Source organism: Tinamus guttatus, unplaced genomic scaffold (genome assembly GCF_059628265.1).
Source record: "Tinamus guttatus ecotype Peru unplaced genomic scaffold, ASM5962826v1 Tinamus_guttatus_pri_ptg000180l, whole genome shotgun sequence".
Lineage (NCBI taxonomy): Eukaryota > Metazoa > Chordata > Aves > Tinamiformes > Tinamidae > Tinamus > Tinamus guttatus.
The window spans coordinates 1,774,614-1,789,260 of record NW_028288714.1 but is presented as its reverse complement, the minus strand read 5'-3'; the positions used below and the strand labels follow the sequence as shown (position 1 = coordinate 1,789,260).

Genomic DNA, 14,647 nt, shown 5'->3' with positions numbered 1-14,647 from the left:
AAGACAAGTCAAAACAATGGTCCTGCATCTTTCCTTGCCTCTGGATAAGGAGTAGCTCTCTTGAAGTCAATAGAGCTGTGCTAGGATAAAGTTCAAGTAAGTCAGAGGACAATCATGCTTAATACTAGGGCAGGCAGAATTCATTTATTTTTTACAAGAGCTGATCCAGTGAATGTAGTAAGCATTTATGTAAATAGAAGAAGAAATATTTCGTCCTGTCATTTTATGTGGCCATTTGCAGTTGTGCAGATTTGATGCAAATGTTTGAAACTGACTTTGAAATCACTTTATGCTCATTTTTTGGCATGGATCTGGGGGCTCTTCTATCTCCCTTAGAAAATAATTGAGAAGTTATTAAGGCTTAGCCAAATAGTAATGACCCTAACAAGTTATGTATGCGCTGTCTTGAGTTTGAACCTGAGGTTTTAGAGAAGTGCCAGATCAAGGAGAGGATTATCTTTTCCAAAACCCACATAATTTCCAAAACATTCAGGAAAAAAAATGGGCAAGGGGGCAACAAGTAATTATTCTGCCTGGGGCTACTGGTCGCACTGACAGTAAGTAGCATGTAACCAATAAAAATTTTGGCTTTGATGTTTCCATTACGTGCTTGTATGAAAGTGAGGCTTCCTAGAATTTTGTGTAGTTACTAGTGTAATCTCTTTATTTTTTTTTTCCTTCTTTCTGCAGCTCTGAACGCCGGGCAGGTTGGTTTGACACTCTCCTATGCAATCACTATCATGGGAACGTTCCAGTGGGGTGTTAGACAAAGTGCTGAAGTTGAAAACCTGGTAACATTTGTTCCTTCCTTTTTCCCCATCTTGATTCCTTTTTGCTGTTGTGACATGAGGCCTTAAGGATGGGATTCTTTTTACCTAACTTCGGGCATCAGTACTTTCACAAGCAATCAAGGCACCATTTACAGTCAGTGGAGAAAAACAGTGTATTTTTAGCAATTTATTTAGTGATTTTTGAATGTCTATTGAGATGACTTGTTCTCAGAGACTGTCCTTCTCCACTGACAATAAGAGAACCTTTGTAATTGCTCTTTTCAGCAGTAAGGAGACTGTCTAATCCAATGTTGATGTGTACACTGAAAGTTGCTAAAATTACATGAAAATAATCCCTCTCCAGAAATGGTTTTGTTTTTTGTTTTGTTTAACATATTGTAACTATTTATGACCCTTGTGGGATCTTGGGGATCATGTTAATTCATTTTAAAGGGTATATCTTCTTCATTTGTTTGAAATTAGCGAATATTTGAAAGTATTACATTTGTATTCAACTGAGCTAATGATGACTGTTTGCAAAATATAGAAAGTAAAACACCTTCTACCTACCTATGGTATTTACTGGTGTGCTGCAGTTTACCCCTTAACATTTGCAGGACTATGTATAAGAGAAAAATACTGCAAAACATATTACACCGTAAAGAGCATACTGCATCATAAACCTGTTTTTATGTGTATTGTGTTGACGATTCAAGTTTCCTTTTAATTATGATTTGCTGAGCATAACCTATGAAATACAGTCAGTACTTTTGTGAAAGTAACAAAGCCATGCTGAATAACAGATAAAATTAATAATGTTAGTTTTGTTTTTATATTGTGCAGTGCATGGCTTCTTCAGGCAATTTTCCAGACATGCATAAAGTAATGGTGCCAGACTTCAGTAAGAAATGAGAAAAAAATTGGTCTTTTCTGTTCAAGTTAGGAAGTTTTGTAAAGGCAAATATGTGCAACTCCAGCATTGTGAATTACTCTGAGAGGGTCTGGGATTCAGAAATGCTTTGGAGAAAGACTTGCTGCTTACAAAGCTGTCTGCTGCCTTCAAAGTAGATCATTTTGTAGAGCTGTGTTATTAAATCCTGAACTGAGGAAGGCAAGAATATTTCCCCTCTATTCTTCTCTGTTACTCTCTTCTTGCATGTTTTCCTTGCAGCTTATTTTGCAGTGTCAGATGTGCAGGTGGCAGCAAGGTCAGGGAACCTGCTGCCTGGTAGCACCATCTTCAGCACTGCCCCAGGCAAGATAGGGCTGCCATGTTTCTGGGGTGGCTTTTTCAGAACCCACCCATGGGTGGGTACCGTTCAGGAAAATGAGATCTAATAACCTGTGCATTCAACATTTCTATAAAACTGAAATTGTACTGAGTAGGTGTATGGGTGAGGATAAGCACTGGAGCCTAGACAGAGCTTTTATTACTTGCCTGAGAGGGGAAAAATAAATGGCTAGCTTGTCTTTTTTTCTGTTCCCAGTTGATGTCCCATAGAGTAGAGTCACCAATCATCAAATACTGCATATTCTTTAGTATCTGGCATCATATACATAGGAAAAAAAAATTGGGGGTATTAAGGCAGTAATATGATGATACTTTGAATTTTGGAGTTGCTTGTGACAAATACATTTAAAACATTTGCTGGGGATGACTCCAGCAGTAATGAGGATGAAAAAAGGAAGGGAGGACTGATGATTGTGGTACCTTGATGCTAGTAAGCGTCCTGGGTCTGCCTGTGGTTTATCTGGTAGTTTCATTTGTAGCAGTTTTCCGAACACATGGCAAAATGTGGGGTCGTCTTAGTTAGGATTGACAGACCGCTGCCGTAGCTTGGGTTCTTTCATACCTACGCATGCACTCTAACATGTAATTAATTCCCCTGATTAAAGATTAATGCTAACATAGGGATTTATGTATCATAGTAGACTGGGATCTGTAGTAGAACATGTAATCAATTCTTTCCACTTTTTTAGTTGTGTTAAGTAAGTATAAGATAGGATCAATATCCACTTGAAAGAAACACTGGAGTAATTTGCATTGAATCTTTATAGTTAAAATGCAATATATGTATATTACATAATACACATGTGAATTTACATGTGTATATGTATGTGTATATATGAAATACACGTGTATGCAATCAGCTGAAATTCATGCCTACCTGTCGTCTTTCCTCCCCTAGATGATATCAGTAGAAAGAGTAATGCAATACACAGAACTTGAAAAGGAAGCTGCTTGGGAGACAGACAAGCATCCACCCCCCGAGTGGCCTAGCCAAGGGATGATAGCATTTGAAAATGTTAACTTCACTTACAGTCTGGATGGACCTTTGGTGTTAAGACATTTGTCTGTTCTAATTAAACCGAAGGAAAAGGTACGTATGTGTCTGTGTTTCATCACTCACAGTAGTTAAGCAAAGGTGATAAGTTGAAAAGAAGCTATGTGATAACAACACCTAATAAAAGATATGCACATCAGGAAATAAGATAAAGTCTATTCTAAAAAATAAGTCTTTACTTACATTTATGAACAAAGGCTACAGCCTATTTATTTCCTATATATTTAGAAGAAATATGTTTGAGAACATGATGTAATTAAGACAAATTATCTAGCCCTTAAAAGATATTAAGCATATATGATAGTTTTCTGACAAAACTTGGATTTCATCAGAAAATGACAATTATTCAAAATACCATCCAAGCCCAAAATGTTTGTCAAGTCCAAAGCAAATGGAGGTGCAGTAGGAAACCGGGAATTCAATAAGTGAAACGCAACTGGAATGAAGAGGGTCCGCACGCAAGGTGAATAGAGACAATTAAAGAGTGTGCATGCTCTGGCACTGAGGCCAGAACAGAGGAGGAGAGGAAGAAATACAAATCAGCTGCACAGCATTAGAACTGGGGATTTTATTTCACTTCCTTTTGGCTACCAATCCAATTAACTGTTACCACTAATTAGATTGGTAGCCAAAGAAACATAGAAATAAAATCCTTTCTCCTGCAAATGTGACTCTTTTCCCTCAATTTTGACAATATCCCAATTGAAAGAGTGCTGTGGGGAGGGCCTCCACCACAGACAAAATTAAATTGGAGCCCCGAAGTGTTAATTTGTGCTTTGCTACGTGTCAAATGCACATGTACTTTTTTGATTAGGGTATCTTCCCTAGGAGGCTGGTTCAGCTCTCCACAGTCATTACCCTGGCCTCATTTGTAGCATGCTTTTCCATTCAGTCCCAGTCCTGATCCTTTCCTCAAGTGGACCTTATTAACAGCATACCCAACTTTGCTGCATGGAGATGATCTCATGGAATTAGGTCCGTGTAAGCTGAGAAGAGGGTGTTTAAGAAGAACAGCAAACAGGATGTTTGTCTTCACATTTCTCACATATGGGCCAGCTCTTCAGCTGTTGTAAGTCACTCCCATATATCAGCAGAAAGGAAAACTTACGTATCTTAGCGAGAGACAGAAGTAAAACAATAATAAGCCAAGGAAGAAGTGTTAACATTGTATTACTTAATACTTGGAGGCGGGTATTGGAGGTATTTACTTTTGCTGTGTGGTTGTGCTGTGGCTTTGTCATCCTGAAGTGAATTTACCCAGCTTGAAACTATTGCCCGCAATTCTATGCTTGTTCTCCATCGTGTTTTGCACAATACTGCAGTTGACTGCCACTGTCTAAGATAAGTCTCCCAGGCATCTGTGCCCCCTATATTGTTTTTAATTACGGCAAAGCATCTCTTCAGCCCCAGGTTTCCAGCTGCACCAGGGGATTCTGCTCAGAAGCTGTCAGGAGGTTTTGATGTCTGCTCACAGTCTGGTGCAGACTCCTTGTGTTTGCAGTGCTGCTGACGGAACAAACGAAGTTAAATTCCTGCCGTGTTTGGGGCTTGGCTTCTAAGCACCCCATTGCTCACTTTGGGAACCTCTACATGGTTCCGAACGGAGGAGACGAGCAGCCGCTCGCTGGCTCTTCAGGGCCACCTGCCATCGCGGGCTGCTCTCTCCTTGGATCTGCCAGCCAAGCTGCGTGTCGCAGCCTTTGGTAACTCATCACCGTCAAAATGGGCCAGGAGGGACCTTCTGCTTACAGCACGTTTGCTAGCATGGCCCGGCCCGGCCTGCCCGAGGCAGACGTGAGGCCACGCACAGGGTGCGATGCAGCTGCCTCGTGGCCCTCCTCAGCCAGCGTGGCTGGAGCTGCAGAAATTGCCCTGTTTTATGCCGCTTTCTTTGTTTTGATAAGGTGTTTCGTTGACTGTAACAGCCTCTGAATGCTTCCTGACTAATAATTCGATAAAAGCGCGTCATTTTCCTTGCCCAGACATACCCTAAATCTGAGGATCCAGCTACGTGATGAAGTTGGTGTGAGGAGGCTGAGCCTCGGTTTACGGCACGGCCGCTTTTCACGTAAACACTCGTACAGCGTAGCGCGAAAGGGAGGCTGCCTGAGGGATGGCAAACGCATAGTAGACATGCTGTAAATCTCATCCCCCTTTCCTATGCAGCTCTGCTTTGAAGTATGAGTGATGCTTGAGTAATGGTGAGTCCATGCAGCAGGTGACTCCAGCCTATACACAGGGCTCACATTGGGCAACAAGGGCCCAGCCACATGATTTTGGCAGCTGGGATGCCTGTTTGGGGACCATCACTGTGTTTGCACTGGCTATGAAGAATACAGTGTGAAAAAGAGCTGTTTATACTGAAAGCTGCTTCAGATCCATGTCAATTTTCAACAGCCTGTAGTCAATTGGACCAAAGATACAAACAGATTTTTCTAAACACTGAAGAGCATAGTCCTTTCATTGGATGCCAAACTGAAAGTGGGATTTTGACAATATGCAGAGCAGCTGCATTTTTATTTTAAGTATCAATGTATTTTTTTTATGTTTTTTTCTTTATATTCTTCATACAATACTTTATATCACTGACATTTATAAAGAAACAATTGAACTTCTGTTTTCACAGCCTTGGAGTGTGCTCTCCGTTCAGCATTTTCCTTCTGAGCCATAGTGCCACTGATCAGAACCATTTTTCTTTGTTTCATTGATTTCATTTGGAATACTAGATAATTTATTTTCTCTTATCAGTCATTGTAACAAATTAGCTTAAATTATGCAGTGTCTTTTCTAATAAGTACTGTATAAATGTTAGTTTGTAGGCAGTCGTACAGTAATGAATTGTTGCATGAAGTTGTTGAAGCAGAAAAGACAGAAATAGAAAATACTTTTTAGATTATGCAGGGCAAGTTGCATGCTTGCAGTGTACATTTTTGCAGTGTATATACATATGCATACATATATATATATATATTTTTTTTAAGTTTAATGCATTAGTGATTAAATGTGGACATTGCTGCTGCTTTGTTGGTGAGCTGAGCACCTGACTTTCAGGAAGTTTTTCTTTGCTGCTCCATGTAATGTTTCCTGTCCTTAATTTCATTCCAGCAGTCGTTACTGCTTACATCTGAGTCTCGGGCAGTGGGTAATTGCCCTCTGGTGTCTGTACGTATATCATGGTGGTGCTCGTGTTTCTCCTTCTTCTGTTCCCAAATCACTTCGCCAAGCCGTATTGTGCATGTTTAATCCTCATAAATCCTTCCACACAAAATCAGTATCTTCAGCTCATATTAATTTTACGTTGCACTTCTCTGAACCCTTTCCAGGGTGTTGATTTCTTTCTGGAAATGCAGTGATTAGAACTGAATGCAGGAAGCAACAAATCCTGCCAGATCAGATCTGTGTAGGAGTTATGCCGATCACCTCCTCTGATCAGTCCCAAAGCACCTACTGTGCTTTGTTTTCTCTAAGAATCCTCTACCTGAAGACAACTTTCTATTTTTTTTAAAAAAAAAAAAGATTTGCTGTTCAAATAGCCTTTAATCACCACTAATTACATGTCTCTTGTCATTTATTGATGGACCTACTTTCTCCCTGATGTTAGTTTCCTATGAAACATTTGTAAATCTTAATGCCTTGATATTCCAGTTAGCAATCCTTTACTTTGCGTCGTGTCCATTTTTTTTTCCCTGGAAGTCCTACTTTTTCACATTTTGAACAGTTTACTTTTTTTTTTCCCTGAGTACCTATAGAAATCGAATGAGTCTCTCTAATTTTATCCACTGTTTCTCCTCCTTGGAGAATTTGTATCCTTTCTGTTGCTACAGCTCTCTGAAGCATCAATACTGCTTGCAATATTACTGCTCATTTTAACTTTATTTTGGCTTTAAAGTCTGATTATTTTAAAGTACCACTTCTTAACCAAACTAACCCAAATCAGTTATAGTGTTAAGTGGCGTTTACTATTTACATGTTACTCGCGAAGTGCTTTATGAGAGTCTTTCTTTTCTTTTGCGGGGTGGTGCAGGGAGAGAGGGATTGAGAAATAGATTCACTTCTGAAATGATTTGCCTGACATCACCGTGCAAGCCAGATTTAAGACAGAAATGAGCTGCCTTGAATCACTTCATGCATTGAGGCACTTTATCTTGTTGACACACTAACACATATTGAGAGAAAAGCTTTGTTAGGAAAAGATTTCTTTCACTTCCAAATGATGTGATCCAGGAAATCATTGAGTATCCAGATGTCACTTGAAATTGATTTTGATAGGTGGGGAGTCATTTCTTTTGAAAAATGAAGCATTTTTATAAAAATGTTTTGTATCTGTAATGATCTAAAATACTGATCAATCTCAAAAAGGTTTTGGTTTAGTCAGACCAACTTGATTGTTTTGTAGGTCGGAATAGTGGGAAGAACAGGAGCTGGAAAAAGCTCTCTGATCGCCGCGCTCTTTCGGTTGGCCGAACCTGAAGGAAGGATCTGGATTGACAGGTACTTGACATCAGAGCTGGGACTCCATGACTTGCGCAAGAAAATTTCCATTATACCTCAGGTAAGGACTGACTTTGTCGCCCTGTGCGTTTCCATTTTCATTGACACAGTATTGTAACACTTTGTCAAGATGTACTCCATATGAAGCAGACTTCGGAACTTGAACATGAGCCTGTTCTTTATTGAATAGTCTTGATTATTTTAAGATGAAGAGAATCAGCTTAAGGGACTTAAGGGTTTTCTTCTCAGTTTGGCCCTGTCTACGTTTTTGGACAACAACGGCTGGTTGGGTCATTGCCCAAAGCTTTGTTGGAAAGCGACTTTGAGGGGTCACTCTGTAGTCGCCTCTTTACAGACTGACTGAGGTTATGTGCAGAAAGAGCACACTGAGAAAGGGAGAATGGGTCATAGATTAAAGTTTGGTGAACTTCAGAAGCCCAGAAATTCAAGAGGAAATGTTGTGAGTGGCTTAACCTCTCTGACATTAGTTGAAGGTGTTCCAAGAAGTGCAGGTGAATCAGAGAAGAGCCATACATACAGACAAGACATACATACCTATGTGTATGACCTCTGAACTTCCTGAAAGCAGAGTCTTTGCAAGTTACCAATTTCAGTGGGAGCTCTGACCTATCCTATGGTCTTTTCCCCCCACCCCTGGAGGGAAAGGGAGAAAAATTCTAACTATTACAAATATAAAGTTGTGTTTTTGGCAAATAACTCAGCTTGTTTTTTTTTTAATTCTAGTATATAGACAATAGAATAAGTTAGAAACCAGAGAAGCTTGTTTGCCATGTTAGTTTTAATTCTCAGAACTCTGTATTTTATCACAGAAGTTGTGTTCAGAATCCTTTGACCATCCAAATGTTTTGCTAGTCTGTTGACAGGAGGGGCCTCATCCATCATGCTTGTTACATTACTTTCTTTAGATTGAAAATCTGAAATAAATAAATAAATAAATAAATTATGGGTGATGCTTCTTTTAAGCCTCTCTTGATTACCTGCCTTTCCTGCTCTTTCTCCTCCCTCAGTACAAAGACTAGGGATGAAAGAAGGTGAGTGTGCTGTTGCCAGCAAACACGTACGCCCTCTTCCCCTACTCCCCTAAAAAATGGCTTGCAGCCCGATGCAGGCTTTTGTTTCAGCACACTGAAGGCTTCATTAATGCACAGTGGCACTGCTCACTGAAGGTAGTGGGGCTTTTATATCTAAATAGGACTTTACCTAGACTAAAATTCTGTTTCTTTTGTGTGCCGTGTTTTTTTTTCCCCGTTTTCTCCTGAAAACAATCATCAGTTCCTTCAAGGTCCACAGCTTTTTCAAGTCCTTGTCCATAACTATTGCAGGTGATTTCTGTATTTGGAAGCATTCAGACAAATTGAGTAAAAATAAGAGCCCTGAGACAGAAAAAATGCTGGTCAGAAACAGTTTCCACATCTTGAGCAATGCAGATGCTCAAAGTTCACTGCATTTAGTTACACATGTTTTTATTCAATCATTGGTTCATTGACAGGATCATGAAACTATTTTAATCTAGCTGAGTTCTGTGACTTTTTTCAATTTTTATGTTATGGGTTCTCACCGTGGTCCCTGAGGGTTTTAAGTGCCTGAGGACTAGCTGGTAGGATTTCTCCTCCACATAAAGGAAGACTTGTTTTCATTAACAATATGCAATACTGCGGTGCTGCTAGTGAGAAGGGTTTAGAATAGAGACTGTACTATCGTATAGGTGTTGTCTTTGTATTACATTACTAGTAACATTATCAGTAATAGTCTTGTAACATCAGACAGTTACTCTGCAGCAAAAATATTCATAATTATGTGGGAAGCTAAGAAAACAGAGAGAGGGAGAGATGCTTATGAGAATTATGACATAAAGCAGCCTAAACTGAGCCATTCCTAGAGAGTGATGAGGCAGGACTGAAGTTTTCTTATATGTAAGTTTACATACCTACCCAGAGAAATCAAAATGTGCTTAGACTTCTAATTGCTTCCTTAGATGGAGCTGTATGAAGGCTATGTTTGTAAATCTTTTCTATGCAAATGTTGTCTGCCTCCCTGACTGCAAGCATTTTTACAACAATTATTTACAGGTTTGTCTTATTACTTTCCTCTCATAAACCAGACTATTTTAAATAATAATCTGTGTCAGAAGTGATAATTAAAAATTATCCTTATCTACTGTTGCAGTACATGTCTGTTGTTAGGACTTCTATAATAGTTATGAACATTTTATAAATTCGGCTTCTTATTTTGCCGAAGTATTAAAATATATGATCTTTTAAAATATATATTTTTATATCTATTTTTAAAAAAAGATTGAAATGGAATATACACCTAACAATACTTTCAAAACACACCAAATGGTGTATTAAAATACATATTGTTTAACAAATTATTTCTACGTGTTTTTGAAGAAAAATGTTCTTCAGTCTGTTAATGTTCTTACTAAATCCTTTTGTTGGTTCAACAGGTTTTCAGTGGTGTTGCTTAATGCAGCAGATATTTTCAAGTAATTGGGGTATTACGTCAAGGAATGTTGCCGTTGCCATGTTCTGTCTTTGTTAATCCTTTCGTATCACGCAAAATGGCTTAGAAATGAAGACCCAATAAAAGTGGGTTAGTCTAAATTCTGTTCTGCTTTGGTGCAGTCCTCTGGAGCTGGACATCACTGGGGCTAGATGGGGCATTTGCATGCAGTAGGGAAAGAAAATACTTGTGTAAAATTTCTCCAGTTCAAAGGAGATGCTGATAACACCGTGAATAGACTCCCTTTCTGATCAGCAGTGTTGAAGTCTGTGTGTGTAGTGTTCAAAGGAATTTAGCCCTCAGATTGTACCCGTGCGCGACTTTCAGGTCTGGCAGCTCACACGGGTGAGCGTTGGTCCCTTGCTTAGGGAATCCTGAATCCAAAGTTACGGTCTCCATTCTTAAATACTGCATTTTTCAACGTGAGTTGATCAGAACCAGTGTGAAGAACCCGTTGTTGTTGGCCTCAACTAGAGCAGCTGCTTCAGCTCTAAGGAAACCCGTCTTGGTCCCTGGGTGGGTGAATGTGCTGGTTTGAGGCCCTGCTCTGTTAGGATGGGACAGGCTCCTCTGCTCGGCCGTGCTCCCGTTCGGGGCGCGACGGGTTTGTGCTTCCACGGTGCAGTAGAGCTGAGCGTTGTCCTCAAATGGTGGAGACTGTTTCTTGCAGGAATTGTGCTGGTAAAATTGAAGAGCTTTTATGGTGTGAAACGGGAAAAGGAAAAAAAAAAAAAAAAGGCCAAACAAAAAAGCAGAGTCAGAAAAGCATTGTAAGCTCTTTGATTCCTCTCCATTTTATGTAGTCTAAACAGAAACTTTTTGGAATGGCCCTAACGTAATTGAGGAGTGTAACCCGTTTACAGTGGTTGTTGCTGATGTTCATTAACAATGCCAGGAGAATAGCAGTAATTTCATGTAAATATGTATATAGCTTGTGGTATCAAAACAGTGGCAAGTGAGTACTGACCTGAGTACCAACAGACATGTATATAGCAGCTCTGCCAACAGACCTGCCCTGTTTATTGAAATATCTCCATATAAATTTGTCTAGTACTTACTTTGTCTTTTTTTTTCCTCTATCAGTGTGGTCTTATTGTAAAGTACTGTTTTGCATTTCATAAAGGATAAGTTGGTGCAGGATATTTCTATGCCGTTGCTGATGTAGATTAGTTATGCTTATTATTAAATTACCTGTTGTAGTATAAAAGCTGCGTATGTAGTAAAATCTTACTTTTTCTGGGCTTTAGGAACCTGTTTTATTCACTGGAACAATGAGAAAAAATTTAGATCCTTTCAACGAATACACCGATGAAGAGCTGTGGAATGTCTTGGAAGAGGTGACTTAATCTAATAATGTACATCTGATATTTACATGCCAAGTAACATTATAGTGCTTGTGTATGTTAGGTTTTAGATGCTTCAGATTTGATAAGGGCACAGCTGTTGATTGAAAAAAGGTAAACTGGTATATGTGTGTATGGGTGTGTTTGTGAATATGAGGTGTACATTTTTATATATGTCTTTTATGAAAAAAATATCCTTTGGGATGATGATCCGGTTATATTTTGATTCATATCTTAATTTTAATGAACATTAATAAAATCTTAACAATATGCTTTAATGGCGCAGTGTAATCCAGCTTGGCACTTGCTCATACTGTGTCAGAATATAAAAGGCAAACCTTGCTGCTTATTGTGGTGTCATCAGGCAAACAATAGCTGATTTAAAAGGGAGTTGCTCATCCTACAGCGTGTTGACATGTCAACAGGTGCAGCTGAAGGAGGTTGTGGAAGATCTACCTAATAAGATGGAGACACAGCTGGCAGAGTCCGGGTCTAATTTTAGCGTTGGTCAGAGGCAGCTGGTGTGTCTTGCCAGAGCGGTTCTAAAAAAAAATCGGATCCTTATCATTGATGAAGCAACAGCAAACGTGGACCCAAGGTAAAAACAAAATCTGGCACGTTGAGAAGAGCTCTATTTTTTTTCCTTTTTTTAATATCATCATCTCTACTGTAGAGATGAACTTAAATGCTTTGTGTTTCTTGTTGTTTGTATTGCTGTTTTGTGTTTTCCATGATAGCATCATTATTGTCTATTCAAACCGGGGAAGCTGAGCTTTGGATACAAAGCAGATGATATAAACTGGGAATGTGCTCAAAATATCCCTCATTTCAGTGCTTTCCATCGAGTAGGAAAATTAATATTCAAAGTTATTTGTCCTGCAGCCATAGACAAGAACTTTTTGGAAATGCAGACTAGTAACATCAGCATAGCTATGAAACTTAAGTTGAGTTCTGCTGACTTCAGGAAGAAATAGCTCTGCAAAAAATAAAACATAGCAAATTTGTTAATAAAAAATAGGTGAACAAATGGTTATAAACAAAACCAGATATTCTTCTGGCTATGAGATGCTATCCCTTCAGATTACTTTGGTACCGGTATAATAAGCTAAAGATGAAATAGGGTAAAAAAGGTAAAATATCCCAAACACCACGGGAATTACAAAACAGATTTTGAAATTTTAAAAGCTACCATTTATCAGTTATTATTATGTTTTGTATAACTCAGGCCAGCAGAATTTTCCTGAATTCTTTCCTGTTTGAACTAAAGCGTATTTCTAGAAGAACATTGAACCTCAATAGAAGGCATTTTCAATGACAACCCTTGTTCCAATAGCTAAGTACCCCCACTGTTAATTTTTGAAACATTTGAAACGCTGGTGGAAATATTTTGGAAACAATACTGCAAACGTACTGCATCAATTAGCCTGAGCAGAATATATAGTTCCAACAAACTATGGCTTGAGGGAGAACTCAACGTCCAAAGAGGACAATAACCCAGCAAGTCCCTCAAACAGATGCATTAAGGATTTTCTATGTCATCTGGGCGTGACTCATTTTTATAGCATCTTCTTGGGGGAGAAGTGGTGGCACTGGAGTGGCTTTGCAGTTCAGCTGACAGGGTATTTCAAAAACCTTTGGAGGAGTGCATTCCCTTTCCCAGAGTCGTGTGGGTTGTTGGGGTTTTTTGGCTGTTAGTTTATTTTTGGCTGAGCACTGATAGATTAACTGCGATTAATCGTAGCTGTGGAAATTTAATGCCATCTTACTCATCCTCCCCATTTTGGCATCTCATATACGTGTTCACAACCTGCACTATCCGTTTAATGGATCTTGATTAATGTGTGCTGCAATATATATTATAATAAGGTAAATGTTTGTGTCAACTCTAGGCAAAACAATACAAATAATAACTTAAAACTTCTTCTTTGCATTCAGTTTGTATTACAGTCATCATGACCTTTCCCTGCTCGTTGCTATAAGTAGAGCAGAGGATTTTTCATCTGTGCAATCTGATAGGAGGCTCACAAGGAAATGCTGATGCCTGTTGCTTAGTTGAACAGTCTGGGAGGCGTTTTTGGCATGAAGGAAAATCTCGTCCTCCAACGCACGTCCCCCGTGCCTGGCACCCCTGTCTCTTGCTTGGTGGCAAAAACGCCCTGTTCCAAGCTCCTGGGACAGGACACCAGGCTGAGCGGCCACCAGCTCTGAGACACTATTTCTCCTCTTTATTTTTCTTGGTATCTTTGGCTCAACTTCTGCTGCAGCCATATCCCTGCTCCATTCAGCCTGGCAGCAAATGCGAGAAGGCAGGGTTTGGGGGGAGACAAAATCGAATGAAAAACAAAAAAGCAGTTAAACAATTCTAAAAAGTTGTGACAAATTCAAAGCAGAAGAGCTGCAAATCTTTCTGTAGTCGCTTCAGTGATATATTAAAACCTAATGCATGGTAACAGAGCCTGTTTAAAAAAAATAAAAGCTAGCATTGATTGCTAAGATGTTTGTACATTGAGTACAGTAGTACCTTTTAAGTGGTGTTTGTATTGCTTGTACAGGACGGAAAATTTTGAGACTGATCTGCTGCCACTTTTTAAATTGGTTGTTCATGGAGTTTGTTTAAACACAGTAATTGAGCGTAGTTCAGTTCATCAGGCAGTTTAACCTTGTAAGGTTTAACCTTTCTTTACATCGAAGCGCTATCTGTAACTGCCTCTCTTTTGGAGAAATTATCAGCATGTGTTGCCTCCTCCATGGCCATGGAGGAATCGTGGAGTGTGAGATACGCTTCTGGGACAGTCCCGAGAGGACATTCGGCTGAAGATAAAGACTTATCCAGTGTTTCTGTTTCAGCAGCCCTCATTCAGATTGTACTTATTCTTGCTCTTTAGATAGTTTTCATTTTACGCAGTCAGCTATTTCAGAAAGATATACCAAATCTTGGCTGGCTTTGAAATTTGCTGTTAGATTCCTAACCCGTGGTGGCGATGGGACAGCTCTACCACCGTTTCGTGTTTTCTTATCGTGCTCTTCTTGGGTCGAGTACAGCGATTCTGATTTTCATTTAATCAGATAAAGGTTGAGTTTTGTCATCCAGCAGCCCTGGTCTGGAATTCTGGTTGCGTCTTTGGTTTCAGCCGTGCCTAAAAGGTGGTGGGGCTTGAGCCGCTGCAGTGGG

General features: G+C 39.4%; 1 protein-coding gene across 1 annotated transcript in view; it reads left to right on the top strand.

Annotated features, from left to right (window-relative positions):
- The window catches only part of ABCC4 (ATP binding cassette subfamily C member 4 (PEL blood group)), a 133,988-nt gene that overhangs the window by 95,802 nt on the left and 23,539 nt on the right, over positions 1–14,647 (top strand). Inside the window, exons 24-28 of the mRNA XM_088523307.1 lie at positions 691–791; positions 2,960–3,151; positions 7,512–7,667; positions 11,380–11,469; positions 11,901–12,073. Of these exons, the coding sequence (XP_088379433.1) occupies positions 691–791; positions 2,960–3,151; positions 7,512–7,667; positions 11,380–11,469; positions 11,901–12,073 (712 nt within the window). The remainder of the gene's footprint in view (positions 1–690; positions 792–2,959; positions 3,152–7,511; positions 7,668–11,379; positions 11,470–11,900; positions 12,074–14,647) is intronic.